General features: G+C 50.7%; 2 protein-coding genes across 3 annotated transcripts in view; both read left to right on the top strand.

Moving 5' to 3' along the window:
* LPCAT2 (lysophosphatidylcholine acyltransferase 2) overlaps window positions 1-15278 on the top strand; it is a 58354-nt gene that overhangs the window by 33059 nt on the left and 10017 nt on the right. For both annotated transcript variants that reach the window (XM_054710025.1, XM_054710026.1), the window contains one exon: window positions 14559-14657. In XM_054710025.1, coding sequence (XP_054566000.1) covers window positions 14559-14657 — 99 coding nt within the window. The remainder of the gene's footprint in view (window positions 1-14558; window positions 14658-15278) is intronic.
* Window positions 7742-8787, top strand: CAPNS2 (calpain small subunit 2). The gene has a single exon (XM_008152332.3). It carries the CDS (start codon window positions 7831-7833, stop codon window positions 8587-8589), a length of 759 nt encoding a protein of 252 aa, XP_008150554.3. The 5' UTR covers window positions 7742-7830; the 3' UTR covers window positions 8590-8787.

Raw genomic sequence — 15278 nt, 5'->3', positions numbered from 1 at the left:
AATGCGTCTGACCGTCTTTTCTTTCCTTTGTCCCCTCAGTCTCTGTCTGTCCTTCTCTCTCCTTCTTTTTGTTCGTGACATGCCTGCCTGTCTGAGCCTGTGCAGAGTCGCTTTGTGTTGAGGAGCTGAGCCCTGTCATTGCCGCCCCGCCCTGTCCCCGTGTCCACTTCCACGCCAGGCTTGTTTTCTCAGTCTCTGCAAGCGATTTCGCCGGGAACGTTCCATGGGAACGACGAGGAAGTTCAGTGGCTTCATAGTTTGTTCCTCTCCCAGCGGCTTATCTTGCTAAATTCAATGCTTAGTGAGGGGTGGGGAGAGGGGGAGGAAGGGCGGGAAAGAGAAAGGGTGGGTGTTCCTCGTGCTCTCCTGATAGCTATAACTGTGTGCAGCGCTCCCATAAGCCCCTCCGTGTTCTTTCCCACTTTATCCCCCATTTCCGCTTCTTATTTTCCTCCCTTAATTAATCTTTTTTTAAAAAATTTATTATTATTATTATTTTAATCCTCACCCAAAGAGTGAGAAGATTTTTTCCATTGATTTTCAGTGAGTGTGGAAAGGAGGGGGAGAGAGGGAGAGAGAGAGGGAGAAACATCGATGTGTTAGAGACATATCGATCAGTTGCCTCTCCACTCACACCCCAACTTGGGGTGGGGGTTTGAACCTGCAGTCAAAGTACGTGCCCTTGACCAGGAATCGAACCCGAGACCCTTTGATCCACAGGCCGATGCTCTAACCATGGAGCCAGGGCAACTCTCTTAATCTTTTCCCAAGTCTCGTGTAGTTGTGGTTGGTGTTTTGGGGATGGAGGACAGACCTGAATATCCCTCCATATCCCCTTATGTTCTTGGCTAGCCTACAGAAACATCATACAGCTTTTGTCTCCGTTTGTCCTAAAAAAACATGCTGTGTATTGAGCTCCTTTTGTCATATCCTGACCTGTTCTTCTGGACGCTCAGGTATTTGATGGCAGGTGGGGTCCCAGAGAAAGATGGCGTCCATGACCCCAGGCACGGCCTCGCCACTGCTTTGGGCTGCTCCCCTTTGGAGAGGTCCCATGTCTTTGAGAAAAGACCCTTTTCATCCTTGGGTCTAGTTTAGCTTTTTTATCTTTGTAAATGTATACTGAACTCTCTGGATTCAGAAGATGTTGTGGGATCCATCAGATGTCCAGGGGATTAGAGTTGAGGGCCGAAACAATCAGTTGACACGGTGTCTTTTCAACACGTCTTGTATTCAGAAGTCATTTTTATGGCGATAACAGTGTCCTGCAATGCCTATCACAGCGTCATCACCCACTGTGTCCTCCTGTCACAGTGTGGGCCTACCGACAGTGTCGTATTTACCTGTGAGACTGCCCTCAGGGTTTCTGTAGGCGTGGCCTCTCTGTTGCCAGCTTGACAGTCTGCCTCCAACGTCTTGCAAGTAACCTCACCCGCAAGCTTAACCCTGCCCCGTTCTGTCCCCTCTACGCTCCGTCTCATGGTGCATCCTGCTCAGTGTCCCAGCCGATGCTCATCACCATCGCATGCGTATCCTCCCTGGTGACAAAGCTGTATTTCGGGGGCTGGCAACTTTTTCTGTAAAAGAGCCAGATAGTAAATACTTCTTTAAAAAAATATTTTTTTATTGATTTCAGAGAAGAAGGGAAAGAGAGAGATAGAAACATCAATGATGAAGAGAATCATGGATCAGCTGCCTTCTGCACGGCCCCTACTGGGGATGGAGCCCACAACCCAGGCAAGGGCCCTGACCGGGAATCGAACCTGGGACCCTTCAGTCTTCAGGCCGACGCTCTATCCACTGAGCCACACCAGCCAGGGCAGTAAATACTTTTTGACGTTGTAGGATATATGGTCCCAAACTTTCAGAACAACTTGCACAGTTGAGTAGGCATTCAACTTGCCACTCAGAACGATTTCTCTGTTTATGTAAGCCCTGTAAGCCATGTCAATGCCTATCCCGACTCTCAGCATGAGCAGCATATCTGCATATCACACAGCCCCTACCTTCTCTAACAGGAATGGACAAGCAAGGATGCTTGTTATCCATTGGCACCCATGACTTCACACTTGAACTAGGACCAAGAAGAGGGCAGACAGGAAGAGCTCGGGATAAAGAAACGCATTCATTCCACATAATGTGAAGCCGTGATCAGAGGTCTACAGGAGTTTACAGTGGCCACAAATGCTGGATTGTCCAAGTGCTCACGGGCACTCACCCTCTCCTGCCTAATATTTAAACGGAGTACGTGGTAATGCCAGAAGACACAAGTGCCAGGCCGAAGGCAGAAATGGGAGAAAGCATGACAGTTTTCAAATTTTGTGCAGAATGGGGAAAGGAGCCACCTGCATTTATTCAGCTGTGGTCTGCGTGAGCATAATGGTACTGAGGGAAAGAGCGTGCGCTCCTGCCAGACTGTAGCTTAGGAATCAGAAACCAGTCTCCCTCCTCTGCAAAGATGGACCATATTCCACAAGGTAGACCTGCGGGAAGATATCAAACAAGAGGCCGACAGATTAGTCAAGAATAAAGGTTCAGAGCGAACCCCTTCCGATCAGATGGGGAGTATCCTACACATTAAGAATGGTTATTATAAGCACTGACTGCGACCCTCCAACCCAGTCTTTACACCTTACCTGCAAGCTTTGTTTTCACCAGCTTAACAGGGGCTGGCAAACAACAGCTGATGGAGCAAATACAGCCTGACTCCTGCTTTGTCAATAAAGTTTTATTGGGACACCACTGTGCCCATTCATCCATGCATTCCCTATGTTGCTGCTTTATCACTACAATGGCAGAGGTGAATTGTTGCAACCAACAGTGGCGTCTTCTATCCTTTGCATTTCCAGTTCAGGTTTGATAGGACTCGTATTCTGTAGCTCCTGGGAAAAGACCTCATCTACCTTCCAACCTCAGCCCATCAGGGTTTGATCTATGAAATCTGCTCTATCGCGTATATGATCTAATGCACAGAGGAAGGCTGTGACGTTCGGAGTGGGACAGGTGACCTTTCTGTTCGGTCCTGCAAGTTGTCCTGAAAGTGTGTGGTCCTGTGTGTCTGACCATTTCCCTCTTCAATTCTCAGGTCAACTCAGCTCCCACACGGAGTCCATCCTAGTATTTTCTCTCACTGGGCATTGTGACCCGAGCGATAATCCACATAAGCACGACACTTACCTACTTTAGCTTTGGCTCCTTCGTGCAAGGACACCCAGGAGACGCGTAAAGGAAACGGAAAGGAGACCGCAGCACTAAAGCTTCACTTTTTAACGGGAGCAAGTGGGCAGTCGCTGGCCTCCTCCTGGAGCCCTGGGAAGTAGAGGTCGGGGCTCTGTAAAGAGCACACATGTCAGACCAATTTAATTTCCTCCTGTGACTGAGCAACAGTCTAAGATGGTAAAGAAAAAGGAATAGGGACTATCTCTGTGGATCTAGAAAGACTTTGGAGTTCATCCATCATGACAGTCTCATCAGTAAACTAGGAGGGTCTGGCCCAGACCATGTTGAGTAAGGTGAGAACCCCACCTGAAAGAAAGGCTCCTCTGCGGGGGGAGGGGAGGGAGGAGAGTCCTGTGTCCTGTGTTATTCCAGACCCGGCTCACTGCCCCCACCTTGGAATGCCGTGCGGAGGTGCAAATACTTGATAGGTTGCAATCAGAAATACTTTTGAAAACCAGACAGTATGTCAAAGAGGGGGTAAGGGTACGTAATCATGTCTAAATGTTGTGGAGCCAGCCCAGCCGGCGTGGCTCAGGGGTTGAGTGTCGACCTATGAACTAAGAGGTCACAATTCGATTCCCATTCAGGGCGTATGTCTGGGTTTGCAGGCTCGATCCCCAGTAGGGGACATGCAGGAGGCAGCCGATGGACGATTCTTTCTCATCATTGATGTTTCTGTCTCTCTCTCCCTCTCTCTCCCTCTCTGAAATCAATAAAAAATATATGTTTTTAAAAATAATAAATGTTATGGAGCCAGGCCCACGATAAAGAAAGGCTGAATTAAAGGAATACATAGCATAGAGACTTGGGCACCAGAAGGAACTGACTGCCAGGTGAGAATGCTGCTGTCACGGTGTCAGGGCACATGACAGCCTGGCTTCACAGGGTTTTACAGCTGAAGGACCTCTGGGGTCAGGTTGTCCGTCTTCCTCCTTTTGCAGAAGGCGGCCAGCCCTAGGCAGGGCGTTACATGCTCAGGGCTGCCCACCTCGTTCAGGGCCAGTCCAGGCCGAGAACTCCGAGTTCAGTCTTCTTTTGACTACACACTGTCCTGTTGACTTTTTGAAAAATAACTTTCTTGAGGCATATTTTACGTATCATATAATTTACCCATTTTAAACATACATCTCAATCATTATTTTTTGGTAAATTTACCAAATTGTGCAACCATCACTATAAAACAGTTTTAGAATATTGCCATCACCCCAATATGATTTTTTTGTGCCTTTAACTTGTAATTCCTGTCACCTACCTACCCCCCACCCCCCACCCCCCAAAAAAAGAAGTTGTTCTTCCATGTTATCCTAGACCTGCTCTAGAATGGAGACCTGTCTCTGTAGATTTGCCTTTTCTAGACATTTCATATAAATGGATCCTACACTATATGGTCTCGTGTCTGGCTGCTTTCACTTAGCATGTTTTTAAGGCTCATCCATGTCAGGGAAGTAATTCATTCCTTTGTACGGCCAAATAGCGCTCCGCCCTGTGGACAGACCACGTTCTGTTTATCCACTCATGGCTGGGGGCAGTTCACTTTGGGAGGGTTCTGGAGAATGCTGCTGATGGCATTCACGTGTCACTGTTTACTTTTTACGTTCAATAACCCTTCCCCTCAAATTGAGGTTGTTTTCCATCAGACGTGGTCTCCTCCCCTACTCCCTTTTCCCCAGATTTAGGCAGTAGAGAGGCCCAGACAGCGACCAGAGTTGCTGTTCATATTCTAATAAACAGCCTCAGGGCATTAAAGAGTCCAGGAAAGAGAAGGCTTGATGCTCTAATAACAGTCGTTCACCCTGGATGGCTGATGAAGATGGTAGCCAAATGCCCTCCATCTTCACAGTAAACAAGCGAGAGGAACTGGATTGAAACCGGGTGGAAAACGCTTCAGATGGGCGTAAGGAGGCGCATTTTATGTGGCGGTGTGTGCCGTCAGGTTAATTTCCAGCACTATAAAGACAGCGCCATCCAGTTTCCTCGGAGAGAAGCGAATACGAATGGGTTTCAATCTGTCTGAGGCCAAGTAATCCCTTGGGGTCCCCCGAAAGGAAGGCAGTCCCTTTACGGTGCCGCTGCTTCGTGGTTAAGGAAGACGTTTGGCCTTTATTGTTCCCATGAGGGCAGTTATTGGAGTCGTTATGCCATAAAACTAGTGTCGGGAAACTTGACACAAACCACTGGGTGTGGCAGACGGAAGCATCACTTTCACGTCCTCAACAGAGCATGCTCCTTAGCCATCAGGGTTAGCTATAGGATTATCAGGGAGAGCCCTGATAATCCCACCTAATAATAGACAAATATTCAAATTGACTGTACCTTCGCTATGCCATGATTGGCCAGGAGGCGCGGGGGGGGGGGGGGTACTCGGGGTAGCCGGGGTGGCCGATTGGGCCGGCGGAATGCTGAGCTCACGTCGCCAGCTGCGGCGCGAGCTCAGCATCTGCGCCATGGCTGTGCTGCGGCACAGAACGGGCCTCTGGGGCAGCGAGCTCACGTCCTGCCGCGGACCATCAAAAGCGGGGGAGCTGGGTGCCTGTCCGCTCAGGCACCAGGCCTTTCAGAAGCCTCCGCCGCGCCGGAGGCTTCTGAAAGGCCTGGTGCACCAGCGGACAGGCACCCAGCTCCCCCGCGATGGAAAGCAAAAGCGTGTAGGGGACCCTACACGTGCATGATTTAATCATGCACTGGGCCTCTAGTCCTATAGAATAAAAGGCCAGGGACCATAAGCAGAATGACAGGAATGACGGCTCAACCAGTCGCCATGAGGTGCATTGACCACCTCTTGGTCCCTCCCCATCTCCCCGCCCACCGCTGGCAGGGCGTGGAGTGGCTTCCCACAGGGGGCAGGGCGATGAGCAGTGGGCGGGGGCGGCAAGCTACAAGCGGTGGCAGGTGGGGCGGTGAGCGGCCAGTGACCAGCGGCGGTGGGCACGGCGGCGAGCGATGAGCGGCAGGCGGGGCGGTGAGCTACTCGCACACGATTTTGTGCGCTGGGCCTCTAGTATTAGAATAGCCATCAGTCAATACTAGGACCATACAGTTTACAATTCATTTCATAGCTAGTCTTTCTTTCTTTCTTTTTTTTTGTTTTGACTTCATAGTTGAGCTATCAGAGGTTCCCACAGTAACCTATGAGATGGACTGACACATGGCATTCAAACCCCTTCCCAGTCCAATTCTTACTGTACTGTCCCTTCTCATCCCATGTCTGTTTGGAGAACTCTGACTCAACCGATGGGGAGGCCTGCATATTCTCCTCTCCCGCAGGTAAATGCCACCCTTTCCTTTCCTCAGCGGAATTCACTGCTCCCCTTTGGGTACCCATAATGGTTTCTCTCTCTCTCCATCTCCCTTCCCCCATCTCTAAGATCAATAAAAGCAAATATATTTTTTAAAAACTTTAAACAAGATATCAAAAAAGTACATGCTGCATGATTCCATGGATTTCAGGTATAAAAAGGAATCTATGGTGTTAGGTGTCAGTGGTTCCCCTTGAGGGAAGAGAGTATCTTTAGGAAAGAGGCACAAAGAGGTTTTGGGGGTGCTGCTGATATTTGTTCCTTGACATGGGGGTGTACCGTCTGTGAAGTGTTGACCTATACCTTAGTGATTTGTACATTTTTCTGTATGAATGTCACATTTCAAAAGAGATTCCAAAACTATAGCTCATGATCCCTGATTCTCCTCAGAATCAGAATCTTTGCATTTTTTAAAATTATTTTTTTTAAATATATTTTTATTGATTTCAGAGAGGAAGGGAGAAGGAGAGTGAGAGAAACGTCAATGATGAGAGAGAATCGTTGATCAGATGCCTCTTGCCCGCCCCCTACTGGGGACTGAGTCCATAACCTGGGCATGTGCCCTGAACGGGAATCAAACCCTGATCTCCTGGTTCATAGGTCGTCACTCAACCACTGAGCCACGCCGGCCGGGCAGAATCTCTGCATTTTAAAAAGCCCCCTTACACATTTTTCTTAAGAACACTGGATTTTGGAAATCTTTGGCAGAGGAAGGGGCTCAGGTAAATAGGCTCCATTGCCCAATAATTCTTCCATTCCACCCTGCATGTAAATATCCCTTAGAAAAGAGTCTCGCTTTCCTTGAGTCACTGACCTTCTGTCAGGAAAGCATGTGCTGAGAGCACCGAGATCGATGGCACACAGATCATTTGCAGATGTTATTGCTCCCAGTGTGCCCTACAGACGATCACTTGTGAGTATTTATTAGACATACTAGAGGCCCGATGCATGAAATTCGTGCAAGAGTAGGCCTGCCTGCCCCCAGCTGCCGGCACTGGCTTCCCTCTGGCACCTGGGACCCGGGCTTCCCTCGCAGCCCCGGCTTCGTCCGGAAGGACATCCGGTCTAATTAGCATATTATACTTTTATTATTATAGATCAGGAATATTTATCAGAAGAGCTCCCTAAAAATGGCAGGTTCTAGGACCTAGTGGAATTCAAGCAACTTCAGTGGGAGGTGAGCCATGGCATGTGGGCCGCATGTGGGCCGTGGGGCGTGGTGCAGTGGAGGCAGGGACAGAAAAGCCAGTTCTTCCACCCGGGAGCTCCGCAGGCTCCATTTCGGCTCTCCTCATCCCTCTCATTCAACGGAAGCATGTTTCTCGCAAAGGCGTTTTTGGAAGGGGCAGATCGAGGCCTCGGGGAAGCCCTGGGAGGCCTTCTTGGAGGAGGAGGTCAGAGACGAGGAGGAGGAGGAGGAGGACGGGGCAATGTTGGAGGGATCGTTGGCGGACTTGTGAATCTCATCAGCGAGGCCGCGGCAGCTCAGTACACCCCAGAGCCACCTCCCACCCAGCAGCATTTCACCAACGTGGAGGCCAGCGAGAGCGAGGAGGTCAGGCGGTTTCGGCAACACTTTGCCCAGCTGGCGGGCCCGGACATGGAGGTGGGGGCCACCGACCTCATGCACATTCTCAACAAAGTCCTCTCTAAGCACAAGGATCTGAAGACCGAGGGCTTCAGCCTGGACACCTGCCGGAGCATCGTGTCCGTGATGGACAACGACACGAACGGGAAGCTGGGCTTTGAGGAGTTTAAGTACCTGTGGGGCAACCTGAAGAAGTGGCAGTGCGTGTACAAGCAGCACGACCAGGCCCGCGCCGGGGCCCTGCCGCCTTCCCAGCTGCGGGGCGCTCTGCAGGCCGCGGGCTTCCAGCTCAACGACCAGCTGTACCACATGATCGTCCGGCGGTACGCCGACGACGAGGACGGCAGCATGGACTTCAACAGCTTCATCAGCTGCCTGGTCCGCCTGGATGCCATGTTCCGGGCCTTCAAGTCCCTGGATAGAGATGCGGACGGCCGGATCCAGGTGTCCATCCAGGAGTGGCTGCAGCTGACCATGTATTCCTGAGGCGGGCTCTGAGGGGGCAGCCCCCCATCCCCAGAGGACGGGACTGCCTGCCGAAAGCACCCCCCATGCTGTCCGCGTGGCTGCAGATGCCCGCCCCCCAGCTGTCACCTCCCGGCGACCTCTTCTGCAACCGGCATGTGCTGGACTCGCTGCTTTTACTGCTTAATTAAAACAGATTTGCCACGAGAAGGCTTGTGAGTGGTTTGTGTATCAGCTTTGTGAGATACTGGATTTGTACGGACTTACAGATGTGATGGGGGTACAGGGTGGGGTCGTAAGGCAATGGATTTAGATAGGTTATTGCTCATAGAGTGAATGCATTCCAAGAAGCAAGAAATTTGTTGTTGGTGAGAATTAAACTTTGAAAAAAAAGGGGAATAAACAAAAAAAGCCCTCAGGAAATACTTTCTTTTTTTTTTTTTTTTTCTCTAAAAAGGTGAGGAGGAGGGATGTTCAAAATCTGTGTTTCCTCTTAATTTTACATCTGGCATTTCCATGATGTAAATGAATTGGAAAATGCTTTCCTTGGAAACCTGTTTAACTATAGAAACAGGTTCGGGACTGGGGAAGAGGCCCTTTTATAGAAGGGTAGTAGTCTTTTTTTTTTTTTTTTTATGGTGGAGCAACTGTCTCAAGTTCTAGAATTCTTTCGTGGTGGAAAAAGCATGTAGCAATTTGGTTGGGTTTCGTTACATTTGTAAAGCGGGTCTGGGGCGTGGGGGAGGGAAGGGCGTAACCGTAGCCAGAATGTCCCTGGCGACGGTAAGGACCAGCATGATCCCTCTGGCGTAGACTTCATACGAGATCAGGCGTGCCCAGCTCCCAGCCAGCGCCTGACATGTCTTGCCCTGCCCTGGAACAAGGAATATTATTGTTGTTGTTGTTCCTCTCTGGAAACCAGGCAGGGAAAAAAGCAAACAACAAAAGAAAGAAAAAAAAAGAAAGGAAAACTTACATAAATCGTAATCAGTTCTATGATATATGCAGCAATATAGAAATGTATATCTATACTAATAAAAGGGTAATATGCTAATTAGACCAGGAGACCTTCCAGAGGTCCTTCTGGACAAAGCCATAGTGGTGGGGCCGAGGCATAGGTAGTTAAGGGCAATCAGGCCAGGAGGGGAGGGCAGTTAGGGGTGATCAGGCTGGTGGGGGTCAGTTGGGGTCGAGCAGGCCGGTGGGGGGGCAGTTGGGGGCGAGAAGGCCAGTTGCGGGGGGGGCGGGGAGGCAATTAGGGGTGAGCAGGCTGGCAGGCAGAGTGGTTAGGGGCAATCAGGCAAGCAGGCAGGTGAGCGGTTAGGAGCCAGCGGTCCCAGATTGCAAGATGATGTCCAACTGCCGATTGGACATCCACAGGGATCGGGCCTAAACCAGCAGTTGGACATCCCTCAAGGAGTCCCAGATTGGAGAGGGTACAGGCCAGGCTGAGGGACATCCCCCCTCCATGCACAAATTTTGTGCACCGGGCCACTAGTATTTACATAAATCTGTATGTCAATATCGTGGCTCCTCCGTGCAGGTTCCCAGCCCTGGCTGTAATGGGCACTCCCGGGGCAGCTCCTGCGGAAGGCTGGTGCCTGAGTCCCACTCCAAACGGGCTCACTAAGAACCTGTAGCCGTGGGGCTCAGAGACCAGTATCTTTCCTGCTTCCTAGTGATTCTAACGAGCAGCCAGAGCTGACGGCCACAGCTCTGAAGGAAGGCTGTCACACACAGTATTTTGCAAACGTCTCAGCCGAAACCAAGGCCCAGCAGGAGGGTCGGTGTTGCCAGTATCTGGAGAAGGAAGGTGGGCATCCGAGACATGGACACCCCCGCCGTGCCTTCCTCGGGGTGGCCCCTGGCTGGGCTTTATCATCCTGCTGCAGGCGGTGACGGCGGCGAAGGCAGAATCCAGAGTCCGTGCATGGAGACAGCCTCGGTTCACCGGCCTGCTGTGCAGTGGGTCCCCCTCCTGCGCCTCCGGTTTTCAGGGCATCTCCTCCCTCTCCCCGGCTCCTTCGGAGGGGCCCCCTGAGTTGGAAGATGAGTTCTTCCTTTCCCTCTGGACTCCCTTAGAGGAAAGTTGTGACTGTGGAAATGATGTCACTGGCCCGTGACCAGCCCTCAGCGGCCTGCGGGGAACCCCCAGTGGAATTAGGAGAGGGTGGCCTCTGGCCTGTGCGCTCACCATCAGCTCCATCAGGGAACATTTATGAAACCACACGCAGGTGATCCCGCCCCGGGCCAAACACACGGTCCCTTCCACGTTCCCGGGGGACCTGCAAGTTAAGCCCGGTCCGCTGTGCTGCTTGGACCAGGTGGGGCGGGATAGGCGCGAGGCCGCTGCCCGCAGCCACCGGTGAGATCAGGGTCTCCATCTCAGGGTGAGCTGACGAAGGCGTCAGGCACGGGGCAGGAACACGGCCTGGCGAGGGGCCGCCGCCGGGTGCCTTGTCGGGCTCAGAACTGAAGCTGTCATTGGACCTTTCCGCGCGATGGCTGTGGAGAGGGCAGCGGAGCCGCGCGGTGCCCCCCTCAGTTCATTTTACTAAATGTTTTCTCAGAGTTAAGGATCTCGCCCTGGGGGTGGTAGGAAGGATGGCGCTTGTTCCTCAAGGGAAGGACCCCTGCTCCTGTGAGTGCCTGCCCACACGCACAGGCAGAGCGTCTGAAGTTACCTGCGCTTTCCGCCTTTCTGTTCTCTTCAGGGACTAGAAACGTCTGTGTATTTATACAAACTAATTTTATACGAACAAATGTTTAAAAGTTGTACAAATAACCTCAGTCTCTACTGTGGATGCTAGAACATTCCGTCCAAACTCTGGATTTGTCCGAGGAACCAGATCTTTGGCATAGACCCTGGTCGGCAAACCGCGGCTCTCGAGCCACATGCGGCTCTTTGGCCCCTTGAGTGTGGTTCTTCCACAAAATACCACGGCCTGGGCGAGTCTGTTTTGAAGAAGTGGAGTTAGAAGAAGTTTAAGTTTAGAAAATTTGGCTCTCAAAGAAATTTCAATCATTCTACTGTTGATCTTTGGCTCTGTTGACTAATGAGTTTGCCGACCACTGGCATAGAATGAGTAATTGAATTTCTTAGTGTTGCCTGGCTGGTGTGGCTTTGTTGGTCAAGCATTGTCCCATGCACCAAAAGGTCAGGGCACATGCCCAGGTTGCACGCTCAATCCCCAGTAGGGAGCGTGCAGGAGGCGGCCAATGGATGTTTCTCTCCCTCTCCCTTCCTCTCTCTCTAAAATCAACAAAAAACATATTTTAAAAAATTAAACAGATTTCTTAGTTTTCATCCAACAGTTGATGTTTTAAAGGCACATTTTCAATGTAAGAGGGAGTATTTACCTGATACTTTTTTTTTTTAATTTTGCCATTTCTACGTGGGAGAATACCAAGAGCCTAAGATGAAGGCCTTTGATTCCTGTCACTCCATCCCATTATTTTAACATGTTTAATATCAAGCAATGCAGTCAATATAGTAAGGTGAAAATAACATTCATTGATTTTTAAAAAATACGTGAAATTGCACCTCTACATTTTTTAAATTTCAAAATACCCCAGATGATTTTGAGAAACACCTTCATCTCAATTTAATCCCCTGAATTCTGCGCCCTGTGGCAGGAAGTACTGTGTGCTCTGTACCCAACACAGTCAGTAGTCATACATTAATTTAAAGGGCACTTTTTTTGTGTGTAATAGTGCATCTACTTGTAAAAGTTGGTTTTATATAGTAGCCTTGGTCAGAAATCTCATCGGTGGGTTGCACAACTCAGCCATAGTGGGGCCTTAGAAATATTTTTGGACGCACAGTCAGTAGTCATACATTAATTTAAAGGGCACTTTTTTTGTGTGTAATAGTGCATCTACTTGTAAAAGTTGGTTTTATATAGTAGCCTTGGTCAGAAATCTCATCGGTGGGTTGCACAACTCAGCCATAGTGGGGCCTTAGAAATATTTTTGGACGCACAGTCAGTAGTCATACATTAATTTAAAGGGCACTTTTTTTGTGTGTAATAGTGCATCTACTTGTAAAAGTTGGTTTTATATAGTAGCCTTGGTCAGAAATCTCATCGGTGGGTTGCACAACTCAGCCATAGTGGGGCCTTAGAAATATTTTTGGACGCACAGTCAGTAGTCATACATTAATTTAAAGGGCACTTTTTTTGTGTGTAATAGTGCATCTACTTGTAAAAGTTGGTTTTATATAGTAGCCTTGGTCAGAAATCTCATCGGTGGGTTGCACAACTCAGCCATAGTGGGGCCTTAGAAATATTTTTGGACGTGCCTGTTGACCTTGAAATGCCCTTAGAATTACTTATTTCCAAGGTTTATCTGTGGTGCTAAGTGGATAAAACAATTGGCACCTAGAAAATTGGTCCTACCGTTCAGTACATGGGTAGAAATGCACTCTTAAGGGGTATTCGGGTAAACTGAACACCTCCTCCCTGACCCCTGGGTAACTGGGCGTGGGCTGACTGAATACCGAGGCCCCTTGTGTCTGTCGAGTATCTTCAGGACTCGAGCCTTTCTCTGTTGGCTGCTGCAGGGCCGGGTCTGTTTTATGTAAGGATCACACTCTTACTGGTGCCAAACATTGGTTAGTCCATCAAGTCCCGCCCTAGCCGTGTTGCTACCAGTTCATTGTTTATCTGGGAACTCATCACTTGACGATTTTGCTGCCAAAATAACTCTTAACACCTGGGATGGTAGTCCTAGTGCATTTAAGGTTCTCTCACTTCCTCCCTCCCCGCTCCTTCCCTCTCTCCCATCTCATTTTTCCTTTTTCCTCCCTCCCTCCCTCCCTCCCTCCCTCCCGGTCCTTCCTTCCTTCCTTCCTTCCTTCCTTCCTTCCTTCCTTCCTTCCTTCCTCTCTCTCCCATCTCCTCCTCCCGTCCTCCCTCCCTCTCTCCCCCATCTCCTCCTCCCGTCCTCCCTCCCTCTCTCCCCCTTTCTCTCTCTCTCTCCTTTTCTTTCTGCCCATTTCATCCTTGCACAGTTCCTGTCCAGGTGAGTCCTTGATGTGCAGGGAAATACTGCCTTCAGTCAGCCCGGGTGGAATGGCCAAGCCCTTCTCCAGCGTGGCCTCATGAAACACCTCGTGGGGTGTGTAGACCCTAGTGTCACGCTGGTTGGGTGTAGTGTCCAGAGCCTTAGCTGCCGCATCTCCAGGGGCCTGGTACCACTGAGGGGCCCCGGATGGAGCTCAGGTTCGCCCCCCTACCTGCTGGTTGATTGCAGATTTGGGCTGGAAAGAGGAAAGAATGTCGCTGTGATTATTGCCTCAATTCACCCTTTTCCTCCCCCTTCCATTGTCTACAGGGGAAGGGTTGCTTAGTGACCCTTTAGTGACCCACTGGAGCTGGCCAGCATGGCAGGGCCTCCCTCCATGGTGGAGGGTGCGCTTCAGCCCCACGTGGGACGGAAGTCCTGGATCCTGCCTCCAGAGGGGCTCCTGGCCAGGCTGAGCTCAAGAACCACGCTGAGTCCAGCCGGCATGGCTCAGTGGTTGAGCGTTGACCTATGAACCAGGAGGTCACAGTTCAGTTCCCGGTCAGGGCACAGGCCCAGGTTGCAGGCTTGATCCCCAGTGTGGGGCGTGCAGGAGACCGCCGATCCATGATTCTCTCTCATCCTTGATGTTTCTCTCTCTCTCCCTCCCTTCCTCTCTGAAATCAATACAAATACATTTTTTTTTTTTAAAAGAACCATGCTGGGTGCCATGGAGCCCCTCTAACGGGCCTTGGTGATAAAATGTTTGTGTTTACTGCTAAACGGAAATACCGTTTTCTTCCTTATGATCTAGGAATGGGTGGGCCCCCTGCTTGCTGTTCCACCTCCGCACAAACTCTTTTCCCCGTCGGCTCAGCGCACGAGTGTGTGGAGCTGCTGGCAGACCCGACCTTCACCTTGAGGGCTATGCCCAGCAGCAGGTCGGCGGGGGGCCCCGCTCACTGATGTCTCCCCTCCCTTCCCAGAACCACGACGGCAGCATCGACTTCCGGGAGTACGTGATCGGCCTGGCTGTGCTGTGCAACCCCGCCAACACGGAGGAGATCATCCAGGTGGCCTTTAAGGTACTGTCAGCCCCACTGAGCGCATCTCGCTCTGCCCCACAAACAGGTGCTGACTCTAAGTGCATTATTTGGAACCGGTGGATCTGTTACGCGGGGTTGATAGATCTGCAGTGACAGGTACTCGGGGCTAATGCGATTAAGACCATGGCTCCTGAGCAGAGAGGAACGCAAACACCCGTTTAAGCGCAAAGGTCTCTGCAAGCGGCCCAGGCCTCGGCGTCGGAGCCGAAGAGCAGGCGATTTCACAAATTAGCTTAAAAAATTATCTCTTTTCTGCCTCCCTCTTTGCAAGCCCCGACGGAGGCTCATAAATAATCACCACCTGTCGCCAGTCACCCGGCTTCCTCCCTCGGGGCATCGGGACCTGTCCTTGCCTCTCATCTGTGTGTCCGAGTTGGTGTTAAAGGTGTTTTCGGTGGGGGTTGTTCTGTTGTGGTGGTCCCAGGTGAACCCATCCAGAATGTCCCAGCGTCCCCCCTCCGTGCTTTCCTGCAGTATCACATGTATTTTCACAGCAGTGTAGGGGGACAAATATGACCATGGCCCCAGTCCCCATGGGTTTCAGTTCTGAGGACCCCGGCTTCATCTATCACTTCCGTGTGCAAAAAAGAGATGGGAGAG

The sequence above is a fragment of the Eptesicus fuscus genome, chromosome 21 (genome assembly GCF_027574615.1).
Source record: "Eptesicus fuscus isolate TK198812 chromosome 21, DD_ASM_mEF_20220401, whole genome shotgun sequence".
Lineage (NCBI taxonomy): Eukaryota > Metazoa > Chordata > Mammalia > Chiroptera > Vespertilionidae > Eptesicus > Eptesicus fuscus.
The sequence above is the reverse complement of the archived record's forward strand: the minus strand, read 5'-3'. Positions and strand labels throughout refer to the sequence as shown.